Source organism: Impatiens glandulifera, chromosome 4, assembly GCF_907164915.1.
Source record: "Impatiens glandulifera chromosome 4, dImpGla2.1, whole genome shotgun sequence".
NCBI lineage: Eukaryota > Viridiplantae > Streptophyta > Magnoliopsida > Ericales > Balsaminaceae > Impatiens > Impatiens glandulifera.
In genome coordinates this window covers 7,755,212-7,771,092 of record NC_061865.1, presented here as the reverse complement: position 1 = coordinate 7,771,092, position 15,881 = coordinate 7,755,212, and the positions used below count along the sequence as shown (strand labels likewise).

Below are 15,881 nucleotides of genomic sequence, written 5' to 3'. Positions count from 1 at the left end.
TCTAAACAACTCTAGATCTCGCATTGTTGACCTCTAATTGAAAAGGTAAAAATGTTATTATGGGATGGGTTACTAAAATACTTTCTTATGCAGGTCGTATTGAGCTCGTCACTAGAGTCGTTATGGGTATTATCGGATATTGGGCGTAGCAGATCGTCCTCCCGAAGAAAGTCATGAAAGAATTGGACCAGCTTATGAGGAATTTCATTTAGGGGACTCAAGGGCGTGGTGGGAAAATGATCAAATGGACGGACACATGCAAGCCCAAAAACGAAGGTAGAATCGACATCAAGGATCGTGTCTCCTGGAATAAAACTCTCACCTACATGCACTTTTAGGCGTTGGAAAAGAAACAGGATTCTCTTTGGGTCAGATGGGTACACTTGAGGTTCATCAGAAAAGACATCAGCATCTGGACATGCAAGATCATAATGGATATGACGTGGTCCCTTAAAAAAATTCTGAAGTTTAGAGACAGCGCGGGCAAGATAATCAACATTCAAATTGGAAATGGTAATGACACTTGTTCTGGCATGACCTCTAGTTCGAAAACAGACTCATCCTTCATAACAGTGTCTTCTCCATCACTCAAATTAGGCAAGAATGTCAATTGGCCACAATTCAACAAGTCAAAAACGGCGATTGGAATAGCCTTCTGAGGACTATTCCAGAAGGTGCGAGAATCCTTGACGCACTTTCATCCTATCATCTAAATAACCATGAGGATTCTCATGTTTGGAGTGTCGAGAACAATGGTAGGTTCAACTCAGGGTCTACTTGGGATTGTATTCGTGATCATGGGGACGTAGTCCCATGGTCCCACTTAGTGTGGTCTACCAAAGTGATCCTCAGACACTAATTCATTTTATGGCTCGCCTTTCGTGAGAGACTCAATACCCGTGATCGGATAAATAAGTACATGAATATCTCGGATCCTAATTGCCTTCTTTTCTTGGGAAATGAAGAGTACCTCCTTGGGAACTGCCTTTTGTCTTCTTACTTTGGCGCAGATTCTCCGCATCAATGAGCCTCCTTAGCTTCCCAAACAAATGGAACGACATTAAGGACCTCGCCATCATAAAGACCAAGGGCCTCCAATACCTTCAAGTGTTTTTTCGCCAAAATTGTTTATCACATTTGGATGGAGAGGAACGCTAGAGTCTTCTCAGGTGTCCACAACAATGCAGATAAAGTTTGGAACAATATTCTCACTGACGGCAACTCCCTCATCCGAACGTGGAGACGTATTCCCAAAAGCGAGAAGAATTGGATAATTTGTAAAAACTGGAACATCGCTTTCGAGAAAGTCACCCTAACCACTAATTTCATTGCACTTTAATTCTCAATTCTCATTTGTCATCTTTTATCTCTTTTTTTTGTCCTTAGTTTGTTTTTACTCTGATTTCCTTTGAACTAATGTAACTTCTTTGTCTTTTTATGGCTTTTATTATATTGACGCTACGTCGTCTTTCACAAAAAAAAAACATCTACTATTTTTACGGACGTGGTTAGTTAATAAGGTCGGTTTTATAACTGACTTGATTATTCCTTTTTGTAATACTGACTCGGTATTTAGTCGCTGTTGGCGTCTGAAATTCATATGAACATCTTAAATCAAGAGCATTCATATTTTGGTCAATAACGTATTTTCAAGCATTAAAAAATCTATTTTTTACTAAGTTTAATTAGGGTTTAAACTTTTATATTAGTTTATTGAGAGAGCTAAAAAAAAATTATGCTAAACAGAATAGTACATCAATCATAAATTTTGTATAAGTTTAGTTTTGTATTTCTAAGTTGAATGTTGCATATACTCATTTTTCCTTTAAATTTGGATTTTTAGGTTTTCTTTTGTTTGTTTGTTTGTTTTGGATAAGCTATTTGGGCCGGGTTGGTTTTGCTTTGAATTCACTTAAACAATGTTTAATATTAATGTCTTAAGTTATTTTAAATATTTGTTTATTGTTATCTTTAAATTCGTAATAAAACAAATAATATGTATAAAAATGGATTATAAATATAAAATGGATGAAAGAAGTGGTAAATATAGGTTTACGGGATTGTTTGATCATGTTGACTATTTAAATTTTATTTAATTATTTGAATAATTCATCAATTTATTAATTATTCAAATCATTTAAATAATTTCCAAAGTCTCTACGAAGATGAATCAATGAAAAGAGATTCGTCCTATAAAAAAAGAAAAAAAATATTTCAATTAATATAAAATCCATAAAGTTCCACATTAAAGATCAAATATATCTTTAATTATTATCTGAAAGAATGTCATGTAGTCAAGTAAATTGACCATATTAATGACATATTAATTTTATTATTATAAAGTAAAATTCGGATGATTAAATTACAAGATATGCCCAAATTTAAACTAAGCCCATTTTTTTAATATATTTTCACCATTAGATTGCAATTTTCTAATTTACTAGGTCAATATAATGAGTTCTATTACTTTTTTTTTAATTTTTTTTTTTTTTTTTTTGTCTAATTCATAATGGTGAAACAAATACCAAATATTAGGTTAAAAAGAAAAGACCACAAAAATTGTTTTGTTTTATGACTATTCCATATGTGTATGTCGAGATCGTAAAATAAGTAAATTGAAAAAAAAAAAAATTACGTCTGAGTTCATTTCTTCCTTCTGACTCAGAGTGGTCATTTATTTGGTCAATTTATAAACCAAAATGTAAAATTTAGTGTTGATATGCCTAAATCATATACAGTTGGTAATTAGTTGATTTTAAAATTCTGTTTTAAAAATAAATAAAACTTAAAATTATTAAAATAGCTAAAATCTTTTTTTTAAATATGTTTTATCCAACAAGAAACATTACTCAATTCTACCATTGAGAAACTAAACTAAATTATCATAAATCATTAAATCCAATTGCTATTCAAAACATATTAGGCATCTGACAAAATAGAAATCAATTGAATGTGATAATTAAATTTATCGATAATAATAAAAATCATAATTATCATTAATTTCTTCTTTAATAGGACGATCCACGAAGTAAGAAGTAAAAAACGTTGACCATCAAATAAATAAAGAACTCTTTTGCTAATTACTCCAGCTTCTCTCTCATTCTTCAAAATTTTAATAATTTTTTATCTTACAATTGTAGTTTAATGAATTTTATAATTTTTTGAAAATATCATTCCAAATAGGTTAATTCATGTACAATAATATAGACAATATAATACCAGCAAAAATAATCCATATTTTCCTACAACTTTGTTGTGAAATATACATTTTTTTTAAAATTCATTTAATTAAGGTAATTTTGTAAAAATAAAATGAAGAAAAAAAATTAAAACGACAAAAATAATCAACAAAAAGTGCTAACAAGGATGATTCTCGAGAGTCTACAATATATTATACCCGATGAAAAAGTGTTTTAAAGAGATAATACAAGAAAATCTCATATTCAATTCTCACTAAATAAATTTTAAAGTCTTGGTTGGATGGATTTAAGAAAAACATATATAATAAATCAACCACTATCTCATCAATCAAATTACACTATTCTCAACTAAAAAACTAAAATACTAAAATATCATTTATTTTTAAATTATTTTATCATTATACATTAATACCTCCTAAAACTTTTACCAAAAAAATCCACTTTCTTAAAATGAACACAAATTAATTTTTTTTTTAAACCAATTTAAGGTTATTCAAATAAACCATACCAAAAAATCATAAATTGAATTAGAGTTATAAAGGAACCAAAATTTGATATAATGAATGATATGACAACACGTGATTTAACTTAAATCTAATAAGAAAGAAAAAAAATCATTTTCCAAGTCTAATCCCGTGTTGTCACATATTCCCGATATCATTCATGATACCAAATTCCCGTTTAACTTCCTAAATTAAAATGAATGGAACGAATAAAGTTGGAGAATGTTTGCTCCTATAAAATTAGACTGAAAAATAACACTTCATCAAACCAGGGTAGGGTATAAAAGAAGGAAGGAATATCAGCTTTTGTCTTTGATAGATCAAGAAAGAACAAAAAAAAAGAGACCTTAATTCATTGTTTCTATATATGGATTCAACCAAAAAATAAGGTCAATGAATTTTTCAATTTGGGTCACAACCCACTTCCAACTATGATCCTATAAAGATCCACATCTAGATAAGAAATCTACCATAAATGATGTTTCCAAACAAAGCAACTATTTCAAAGATCTACACAAAGATATACCAAATAACTATCAAATTCCATATATATTAGAGAAGAAGAATAGTACCCATAATTCAAGGCCTAAAGAGGAGGGTTTGGTTTCCTATGAAGAACAAAATTTCATCTCAATAGAACAAAATTTAAGCCCCATCTAAGCCCATCTTGTTGTAAATTTGTGTATTTAGTTATATGCATTGAGATGTGAATAACAATAACAAGCCTAAGATTACAAGAATCTCCATATCAAAGCTACCCAAACTCAAAAAGGAAATAAAATCTCCAACTAATCTTTATCACCCATATCTAGAACAATGATATAAAACTTTAAGAACCCTAATGAAAAAGCAAATTTCTAGTAATGGAAGGTTTGTTTTAGATCATTTCCTAATAAGTTATCAGCTAGCTAGGTTTACAATGAACACACTTAATAGCATTAATTGTGTTCTAACCTTGCATGCAAAAGCATTTAAAGAAAGTTATATCAAATTGGAACAGGTAAAGGATTGATTCCATAATGCAATAATCATTAAGCTGAATTTCAATTAACTATAACATGAAAACAAATCCATCATTAAATTAAACCAAAGAAGAACAATAAATTTAACTTATCCAAAACAAAAGCTGAATTGCGGTTCAAGTTCAAGTTCAAACTAAGAAAATCATACAAATCAAAACTTCGTGTATCAGTTACCAAATTACCGGATCGAAAACAAAGAAAACGATCTGAGATTCAATCAATCAATCAATCGATCGATCAAACGTGGTAGATCTAAAGAGATGAAGATTAAGGACTACCAGATTTGTAGCGGTAAAGCTTTCCAAAGACATGGAGAGCAGTAACAAAGCCGATAAAGCAAAGACTCATAACAAGAACAACAGTAGGGCTGATTTTGAGTCCAGGTGCATCATCGGTATAGAATCTGAGTACGTTACTTCCACTTCCAGCACTGAATCCAGCAGATCCACTTGATGATGATGATGATCCACCGATCCTCCTACGACGCATTCCAGCTGTAGCGGCGGCAGATCCACGCGGCGCTACTCCGACTGGACCAGGTCTTGTTGCTCCTCCGGAGGAGGTAGATGATTGTGATTGAGATGCACCTTTAGCCATTACTGTGAGGAGATTTGGAAATGGAGAAATGGAGATCTGATAGAGAGAGAAAGCTAGATCGATCGATCGATTGATTAATCGATTGATGAAGAACGAAGAGGAGATAAAGAACTTGTCTTCGTCGATAAACTTGTGTGAAAAGTCTAATTTCGCCCTCCAACTGCACGTTGAATGTTGACTTTCAGATATATTTAATTTAACCCTTTGTTTATTGTTTTTGATTTAATTTATCTCTTTAAGTTTTATAGCTGGTTCATTTATTATTTATGGAAATTTGAAAAACACGGTGGATTCCCCACCTACCAACATTTATGTCAATAAAAATATTTTATTTTTTACTTAAATAACCTATTGATTTAACTATCTTAATAGTTTAATTAATTTGTTTTTATAAATTATAAATTTAATTCTCATTTAAAATATATATATATATATATAATTTAATATTTAACCAACTTAAATCACTTTCATTAATTTGTAACACTAAAACATTATTTATATATATTATTATGATTTGTTTCTTTTTCGAATTATTTAGTTGGAGAAAAATCGTCCAACATAGTCGTCTAACATGTATTATTTATAATATTATTATAATGACGTTTTTTTAGATTCGTTTAGGAAAGTTAGTAGAGTACGTCGAGTAGTCGTTCTTCTCGAAAATTTACGAACTCGATAACTTATTGGGTGTTTTTTTTATTTTGAATGTTTCGTCGTTATTCTTAAACGATTTTTTTTTTCAATTTTTTTTTTTATATATATGAACCTTTTAAAAAACAATTACCAATTATGCTTAAAATAATACAAAAAAAACTAAATAAATTAATTAATCAATAATAAAAAATACTAAAATATTATATTTATAACTAATTATGCTTATAAAAAATAAATAAATAAATTGACTATTAATAATAAAAATATTAACGTCCTTTTATTTCATTCTTCATTTTTTTTATATTACGTAATTTATTAATTAAAATATTAAAATATGAAATGTTTCAAAATAAAATAATACTTTATTATTTTTTAATTAATATTAATCATTATTTTTTTTTATAATAACTCAGATTATTTAAATAATCCAAAAAATATTATGATTAAAAAAAAATAATCAAACTATCTATGTTTTTATAAAATATATTAACCACAAAAAAAACTGATTTTTAATTTTTTTTTATAAAACAGTTATATTTAAAAAAAATTTATAAAAAACACTTCCTCATACAAGCTCTTAATGTGATCCAAATAAAATCATGTTAAAAAAGGTACTTCTTAAAACACATTCAAATACATACAATTTAACATTTAACCTCATCTCTAAAGCCCTATTATTTAAATCTCAAACCAAAACCTATAAATTAAAGCCATATCAATAAGTAATACTAAGCCAAAAAAAGAAGTAAAAAAATGAAAACCAAACAAAGAACAGGTGAATATATTAAAAGTGGTTCACATATTATCAGTGTCAGAATAAGTCAGATGATTATACAACAAATTAGAGAATTCAGTAGTAGACAGACAGACAACTAAAGTAACACAACCAACCAACCAACCTTACAGTTCTTCATCTTCTTCATCATCATCATCACCATTCCATCAGTCTTGGTACTAAAATTCAATCATAGAACAAAAGCATACAAGAGAAAAGAGAACAGAGTAGGGTTAACACTAGAGGTTAACATGATCATCTTCATATCATATCATCAAATCAAAAGATTAACAGCATCACCACTATTATTATTATTATTATCATTCTTCTTTTTTCTGTTACCAAGCTTTAGTGAAGATAAGCAGCCTGATACTGGAACCCGTTTCCGAAGAAATTTCCATGTCCAGCTGGTAAACCGTAAGCAGGTTGTGCTGTCATTGTCACGTGATTCTCCGCAGGTGGAGGAGGTCCATGGTAGAAATAAGGCCTCTCGTACATATATTGTTGCTGCTGCTGCTGCTGGTACCTGTTGTTGTTGTTGTTGTCGGTTACCATTCGAGGGTGATGGAAATTGTTGTTCTTGTCTGCCATGTTGTTGTTAGTCATCATTCGAGGAGGCCCATGTCCAATTCCAATTCCATTTCCACTTGCACGAGGTCTTTTGGTCTGAGGTTTAACCACTTCTGTACCTCTCTTTTTGTCTTCCTTTGCCTTCTCTAGCTGAACAACTCGTTTGTTTAGTGGGTCTAGAGGATATTGTTGTTCCATTTTGTGTTCCTCAATGCATTTTATCACACCCTTTAACGCCATCAGCTCCTTTTCATTTATATCGTTCTGGAAATAGACAAGACCGACCCACCCATCATTGGGCGAGTCAACAACATGAATCGTGTTAAATATACAATTTACGAATAGCACCCAGAATGAATCATGTTAAAAAAATTATTGTATGTATATAGATTGATTCATAGGAGGTACAGAATCATAAATTAGAGATTAGAGTTAGGGGGGTTGAACTTAATATAAAAAAAAAAATTTAAAAATGATGCACTTAGTGAGAATCGACCACACAAGATAGAATATATATATATATATATATATATATATATATATATATATATATATATATATATATATATATATATATATATATATATATATATATATATATATATATATATATATATATATATATATATATATATATATATATATATAGTTTATATTAAAAACCACTAGACAACTAATACAAATCTAATGTATTTTTTAAAAGATTGGGATAAATAAATGTTTAGTAGGTAATAATTATTTTTGGGGCTGGGCTTAAGCCCGGTACATAGATCAGTCCCTATTCATGAGGTTTTCTTATGAAACCTTTAACAAAAACTAACTTTATGTAGGAGTTAGTTAAGTTCATTTTCAAATAACCTTGTTTGATGATGGAGGGTATAACTAACCGGGTTAATTAAGGAAAAAAGGGGTATAAGGTTTTTTTTATGGAGGGTTTTAAGAAAAATGAGGATATTTTAAATGATTATTTGAATAATCTTATATCGAAATAATCTAGGTCTTGAATGATTTGTTAACTATAATAGATGATATTGATTTTATTGTGAATCTTGAAAGTGATGAAGATACTTATCATGAAATATAAGACATTTTCTTCATACTAGGGTTTTATACCTGAAGGAGGCTAACACAACATCCCACGTAAATGACCTTTTTAAGTGGGAATCGAACCGAGACCTCATGCTTTTAGTTCAAGACTCTTACAACTTGAGTTACAACACTAGGTGCACTATTTGTTTAGTGGATGTGGTTTTTGGAAGTTATGTTATTTTGAATGTGGTCTTTCATTGAGTTGTACTTAAAAAAATTATTGTTATTACTATTTGTGGAAAAAGTAATGAACAATAAGTAAGAAACTAATAAATTCAGTTAACAAAGACAGCAAACTCAAAAGTCATTTACCATCAATTTAACTTGTCAAAGTAGCAAACAAATGAACTTGAATATACCAAGCTCAATTGCTTTCAACCCTTGTATATATGAAGTGAAAATAAGGTAAGCTTGTTTTTTCATTGATTAATAAAAACATGATAAACTTACCTGTACATGAGACGTATTTCCAGCCTTGACGGGTGAAGTGGCTTTTTTTGCCTCGTTCAAGTAAGACTTCAGCAATGACACTGGTGAGAATTGAGAAGTAAGCTCGAATGCAAAAGCCAAGTTAACAGCATCTATGTGCCTTCCACTTTGCACCAAAACATTAATTACACCTGAAAAGTTAAGCCATAACACATTATAAGCAACTAAGCAAGTACATTTATCGTCTTACATTCATTTATACTTAAATGGATTCCATAACATCACCAAATCACTAACAGCTCAAAAATGATTTTACGAGAATTTGATGTTCCATTCAGATACCTTTTTGAAAAAATTTCATTAAATTAAACTTCAAGCCAATTTTATGTAGTGTGAAAAGATAAACTAAAGGGCAGAACGAAATAATAAACCTGGCATTTTCTCCGACAGGCCAAGCGAACGACAAAGATCAGCTGTTTGTCGACGACGAGAAACCATCGGTACAAGCTTTATTAAATCTTCCTGATCGAAATCAGAGTTTATACCGAAAGTGGCCAGAAGTTGTAAGAATGCATGAGCCTCCAAAGCACTGCCATTGTTGGCATCCATATCAAGATCAGCTAGCTTTGGTTTCCACTCTTTTGCAATACCCTTAGCTCGTTCCTTTATGTCCTCAGAGATCAGGTTGGAGACAGAACTAGGGTTCAGGCTAGTAAGAAGAATGCTAAGACATTCCATCAGCATAATACAAGTCCTACGGATACCTAGTAAATTTCCATCTTTTTTACCATCTGCACTTGAACTGTCTGTGCAGTAAAAACCATTGAGAGAGTTCAAAACCAGTGAAGCCGGGTCTGATGCAGCTCTCAGAGCGAAAGGAATATCTTCCTTCATGGCAGAAAGATTCTTCCGATTATCCGATATAAACTTGTGCAGTCCCTCAGAGTCCATCTCTTGACACAATTTTACTAGCTCGGGATGAGACTTTACCCCCATGTTTACATTCACAAAGGAGCTTTTCGTGTTTTCCAGATGATTTTCTAATGGCTGCTCATCCGTAACCAGTTCCCCACCTTGGTCTTCATCTCCATCTGCATCTACAACATTCCTACGTTTCTGTATAGCGTTAGCTATAATAGAGTACGCTGCATCTCTTTTCTCTTGTAGCCTCTCGAGCGAAGCTTGTTCTTTCGCAACAACAGCCGCTTCACGTTTCTCTAACATCACCTGCGCCTCCCCTGTTCTGTTCTCAAATTCCTTTTCCTGATCCTCCAGTTCAGTAAAACGTCTCTTCAAAGACTTCTCAAGTCCATGAAAATGCTCCTCGAGCTGTTTCCATTTCAGATTAAGAGTTACAGCTCGGTGACTCTCTAGCTCAGCAAACGCTTTCTGAAGTTGTTGTATCTTTGAAGTTGTCGAATCTATAAGTGTCGAAACTGACTGAGTATCTTCCATTGCTCAGAAACCCTAGGGCAACCATAAACGAACAAAAGAGGTGTGAAAATGACACTTTTAAGCAGTAAATGACATATTAAACATACTGATCCATCAATAAGCTAATAAGACGAATCAAAACACAGTAAAATACATAATCAATTCAAACTCATCGGAAGAACAATCTGAAGCAAATAAAGAGTATAAAACGGGGAAATTAACTGAATATTTCGTCAAATCGAAGAATAATTCCGAATTTTTTTTGCTACATACCTAAGTGAAGTGAAATTGAAGGAGGAGTCGATCTGAAAGATTAGATAGAGTGATTGAACGATTGAAATGAAGAAAACGAGTGGAGTCTATGAGTACTTACTGGATCGGTTAGTGGAAACGAGAGATTGTTCGATGACGGCGAATTTCGCCGAGAAATCAAGCCATATTCGTCGAAGAGTTCCTGTTGAACCTTCGAATCCCTAGAGAGAGAAAGAGGAAAGTAAGTGAGAGAAGGGTTTATACTATTTATTGCAGTCTCCGACAAAAGTCACAGTTTCTCTCTCATCTTTTTTTTTTTTTTTGGCTTTTTGCTATTTTTTTTGTTTTTGGTTCGGACTCTTTTTTTTTGGTTCGGACGTTTCTGGTTCGGGAAAGAGATCGGGTCAGAATTTTTCGGGTTTGTCCACTGATCCAGATAATAAGAGATAACATTGTGGTTCGGACTTTGCTGGTTCGGGAACGAGGCGGGTTAGAATTCGGGTTAGGTTTGATCCATATAATAACAGCCGACGGGTAATGGCTGCGCTGGCCTGAGATATTTATTTAACGCGTTTGGTCTATTCCGTTAAAATATTTAATGTTGAAAAAATAAATAAAGAATAGTATCAATTATCCACTTAGAATTAGTGGCGGCTAAATATTCAACTTAACAAATGAGTTATAAGACACAATAATATTATTAATTATTAAAAGTTACCTAAGGAAAATTAATTAATAAATATTACAAAATAACGTATAAAAAATACAAAATCAAAATTAATAATTGATAATCTAAATATTAAATTTCATAAACAATTTACAAAAATAATACTCTCATAAGAAATAATTCAACGATTATTCGAGTTTGTTGAGAATCCCTCTAAAGATGAATTTATTTGAGTTTTTGAACGATGACTGTTATAATAGAGCAAGTCGAGTTATAATATAGCAAGTCGAATGAATCAATGAAACCGTGTTTTAAAGAATCTTTACCAAAGATTATGAACGGCAATTAATATTATCCTTAGTCAAGGGTTGATAAACAACGCCGAAAAAAATATGCCAAATAAAAATTGTGGTCGAAATAGTGAAAAATGTATACAATTCATGGGAGAATACATGTAAGAGATTATACATATGAAAAATTAAATCGAATAACATTTTATTGAAAACATGAAAAAATTTCAAATCTGATTACTTTATCTTCCTTGCTGCTATGGGACAGACACGGACATGAGAAATTATTATCAACACAATCGGAGGGTTTGAGCAACAAACGACCTACTGACGATTGAGAGTTTTATTTGAACTATAAAAATCCGAGACGAAAAAACCGATCCGACTAAATAGGATGTTGGATCAAACAAAACGTAACATCAACTCAAAACTAATTGATGGAAAAAAAAATAAAGCACCCTCCGATACTAAAAAAACCATCGAAGGAGGCCAATAAAATTTGACAAAAGAAAAATGATGGTTCGAAACCATTTTGATAAAAAAAAAATTATGTTATCTTATATTACATACCTGTATAATAAGTATAATAACGCTTACTAACTAAACTTAACCTGAACCCAACTAATTTTTTTTATCTGGAATTATATATTAAAATGCAAGAAATATAATTTTATAAATTTTATTGTAATAAAAATGTTAAATTTTTATTTTAGTTGTTTGATTTTTAATTATTTAAAGAAAAAAAGATTAGGTGAGGGAATTTGGATAAGGAATTTGGTGAGGGAATGACGTGGCATAATCTTATTCGCTGAAAAAATCAAATAATTTCTCTCTTTTCTCTCATTTTTACATTTTCCAACTAATGAAATGCCAAGTCATTCCCTCATCAAATTCTCTCTCTGTCACTCCTCTTATTTAAATTAGGGTAAACAAGCCTCTTTATATACCAAATTAGACAAACATTTCAATTTAATGAAATCTCAATCCATCATTTTTTATTTATTGACCAATTCAGATTGATCGAATTTATTTCATCTCAAAAAACATTATTGCTAAACAATATAATTATATAAATTATTTGTTTTAATAAGTAAATAATAGTCACATATATTATAATAAAAAATTTATTCAAGAGAATAAAAGTTATATAATTCAGTTAAAATATTTTAAAATTGAAGTGGGTGTGCTATATTTTAAAATAAAATATTTAACTCAGTTATATATATTTTTTTAATTTTAACCATAAATCATGATAGGTCGGTTCGACCGCCACTAAACCGTCAAGGCACAACATTCATTAAAAAAACATCTCAGACACCAGAAGGTACATTACCTCGTTCTTGTTAAAATTCCAAATCGTGGTCTAACCTAAGCTCCTTTTCCATGTATCTTTTTCAAAAGTTTTCTCCCATTATCAACAGAACTCATATATCAAGCTGGGATCAGATGATAAAACATGATGTTTATATACATCAATGTAAATGCAAAAAATCCATACAACAAGACATCTGGTTCAATTTCTTTAAGAATCATCATTCGTTGGTTCTACATTTGACGATTCTTTCCATACCGGAAATATACCTTGAGCAGCCAAACGTTTCTCGACCCAAAAGACAACATGTTTTGATGTTATTTTCTTCTCATCGACCAGGAAAGGTTCAACTGTGCTTGGTTCATTTCCATAGGAGGATATAGAAAATCCTTTTGGACCTGTTCAACCAGAATTATGAAAATCTAAGTCATTCTTAACTTAACTTTGAGATCATAAGAAGAAATTAGTTTATCAATTGTTCTTGATGGCTTGTTTGATGTGGTTCTATCCCATCATTGGTTCCTTCTTTTATCGAATCATCAACCAAAATAAAAGATTTGATCAAGATTTGTTTTTTTCAAAAAATTATAGAAGCTCTTGGATTGACTACATTAATGGGGATTTTGATCACTTTCCATCGATGTATTTGGGTATTTTTGACGGTTTGATAGTTGGTGATAGTTTATGTGTGCTGTTCTCGGATTTGTAAATTGTAGGGTTCTTACTATTGTTGCTGGTTTGGGTTGACTTGGTTGTTTTCCTTATGTTAGATTGCTTGATGAAATGAAGAAATTGGATCAATGGGCATTATAATATAATAATATGGGCATGACATATGAACTGGGAGAGAGTGAATACAAAATATTTGTTTTAAATTTTAAGTTTAATATTAAAATAAATAATTTATATTATTTAGTATCAGACTCGCAAAAGCTCGAAAAATCATCGAGAAAATATTATTTGAGCTCAAGTTCGGCTCGAATGTTAAACGAGTCGGCTCGAGCTTGTTCAAAGTCAAGCTTAAGTCGAACTTTGACCGAGCGCCTCACAAATAGCTTGATTTGCATCCTAGGTTAATTACCATTTTTTAAGTGTAATAAAGAATAGGTGAATTCATTAAAGATTACATTATTTTGGTTGGATTGTAAAAATTGAACTATGTTATCTTGTTCCCAGAATTTAATGAATATTTTTTTTCTAGTTTTTGGGATTCCTTTGAGAAGTTTAAGATCCTAACTCAAAATTATTATTTTATTCTTCTTTTGATCCATTTATTCTTTGTTGATGTGATCAATTTATATATATGTATAAAAAATACTATTATATATATGAAAAAAAATCTTTGTTGATGTAATCCATTTTTATAAAAATATATATAACTATTTCAAAATAACCTTAATTTTCTAAAGTTACACATGATAACATCATCGATACATATTTTGTGCATATATCTAAGACTATGTGCTGAAGAATTGTAGTACTTGAAAACAAGTTAGAAGAATTCAACACCCTCAAATTCTAAATTAATCTTTTAGATAACCGAGACAATTTTGCTATACATTTTAATAAACCCTTTGTTCAATATTAAAGATATCTTTTTGAAACAAAGAAACAAATTACTTCATAGAATTTACACATTTCTCGAAGATTACTTTATTATTATTATAAAATAAAAGGAAGAGATCGAATTTATGATCTTTTCATGGGATGGAATGACATGGAGTGCTTGTTAGAGATAATTCGTAATCGTATTGCAAGTTAGTTGGTGAAATGGTGGATTTCATAAAATAAATAGAGGCTCTAGAAATTCGTATACAAATGCTGAAGGGAAATAATCTATGGTCTCAGATGGGTTAGTAATTTTTTTTTTATGTATAAGTTATATCAATTGAGAATTTCGAACTACAATGAAATTAACTTGGATCGATTAAGGAACTATGTCTTAATATGTTTCTTTTTGAACTTGTAAATTCTTAATTGATCTTTTTGTACATTTATATTATAATGCCTAAGATTAAATATTTAAAAAAATTACAAGTATGCTTTGGCATTTTTGTTTTGTTAAATTAAGATTGTGTAAACTTTTATTTTTTATAAATAAAAAAAAATATTTATTTAGAGCACGTGATTGCCCGGGAATGGATTAATAAATATAAAAATGGAAAGACAATGAAATGGTAAAAATAAGGATACCCACGTAAATGTCATTGCTTCGGTATTTTTACAGGGTCTTTTTGAAAGGTCTATTGGAATCTTCTTTTTCTTTTTAAAAATAATATATATTAGTTCAGATTGAAATTAAACAGTGTTCAAATAGCAATATAAGGGTTAATTATTTCCTTAACTCAATTATAAAGTCATTTGTTGAAAGTTTATTTGTTGATAATAACTTATTAAAACTTGTGTAACAAATTTTAAAATAGTTTATAAAAACTGTGGATTAATATTAATTGATTTTGGTCGTTGTTATCCCTACAAAGACACTATTTTCAAATAATATTTAACAATCCGTAGTGTTTGACTTGTAAACGTACGTGAGTCTTTGGAAGGTCCAATTGAATTTTGTTTTACTAATTATTTTCTGAAAGAAGGTCATGAAGTCAAGTGAAATGACGACATTAATGACCTAGCTAATTAATTTTATTATTTATTAATATTACGAAATTTAATCCTTAAAATAAGTGCTAAATTAACCTAATAACATTATATTGTATATACTTTATTCACACTAAATACTAAATAGTACCTAAATTTAATTCAAATATTCAATATTTAACCTATGCATAAGTTCAACACCATCCTAAAAATATTAAAAAAAATATATTTTTTTCAATTTTAAATCATTCAGCTAAATTATTAGATTTATAAAAAGATATATGGCTAATTAATTAGGTTAAATTAATTTTAAATATTAAAATATTATATATAAAATAGTGAAGAAGTGCTTAGGTATACTAGATTGGACTTCGTTTAACAATGTCATTTCATTAAAATGGTGTAGCAGATATTATTATTCTTCGGAGCCTACCTCCTTGCTTGTGGTTAGACCATCTCCAACCGAAACTCTTTTTCAAACTCATTTTGATA

General features: G+C 30.1%; 2 protein-coding genes across 2 annotated transcripts; both read right to left on the bottom strand.

Annotated features, from left to right (window-relative positions):
* Positions 1-4,755: 4,755 nt before the first annotated feature.
* On the bottom strand, positions 4,756-5,420 carry LOC124936290 (protein transport protein Sec61 subunit beta-like). The gene has a single exon (XM_047476779.1). The coding sequence runs from the start codon at positions 5,320-5,322 to the stop codon at positions 4,993-4,995; it is 330 nt and encodes a 109-aa protein (XP_047332735.1). The 5' UTR covers positions 5,323-5,420; the 3' UTR covers positions 4,756-4,992.
* Positions 5,421-6,730: 1,310 nt separating this feature from the next.
* LOC124933614 (FRIGIDA-like protein 3) lies at positions 6,731-10,804 on the bottom strand. The gene is made up of 4 exons (XM_047474046.1): positions 10,647-10,804; positions 9,271-10,306; positions 8,861-9,030; positions 6,731-7,585 (listed from the first exon to the last, which is right to left on the bottom strand). The coding sequence occupies exons 2-4, from the start codon at positions 10,292-10,294 to the stop codon at positions 7,100-7,102; spliced, it is 1,680 nt and encodes a 559-aa protein (XP_047330002.1). The 5' UTR covers positions 10,295-10,306; positions 10,647-10,804; the 3' UTR covers positions 6,731-7,099.
* Positions 10,805-15,881: the final 5,077 nt, after the last annotated feature.

Coding starts and splice junctions, on each gene's coding strand:
- LOC124936290 (XM_047476779.1), bottom strand. CDS start 5,322: ATGGCTAAAGGTGCATCTCAATCACAATCATCTACCTCCTCCGGAGGA.
- LOC124933614 (XM_047474046.1), bottom strand. CDS start 10,294: ATGGAAGATACTCAGTCAGTTTCGACACTTATAGATTCGACAACTTCA. Junction 9,031..9,270: donor CCTGTCGGAGAAAATGCCAG/GTTTATTATTTC, acceptor TTAACTTTTCAG/GTGTAATTAATGTTTTGGTG. Junction 7,586..8,860: donor GAAATACGTCTCATGTACAG/GTAAGTTTATCA, acceptor GTCTATTTCCAG/AACGATATAAATGAAAAGGA.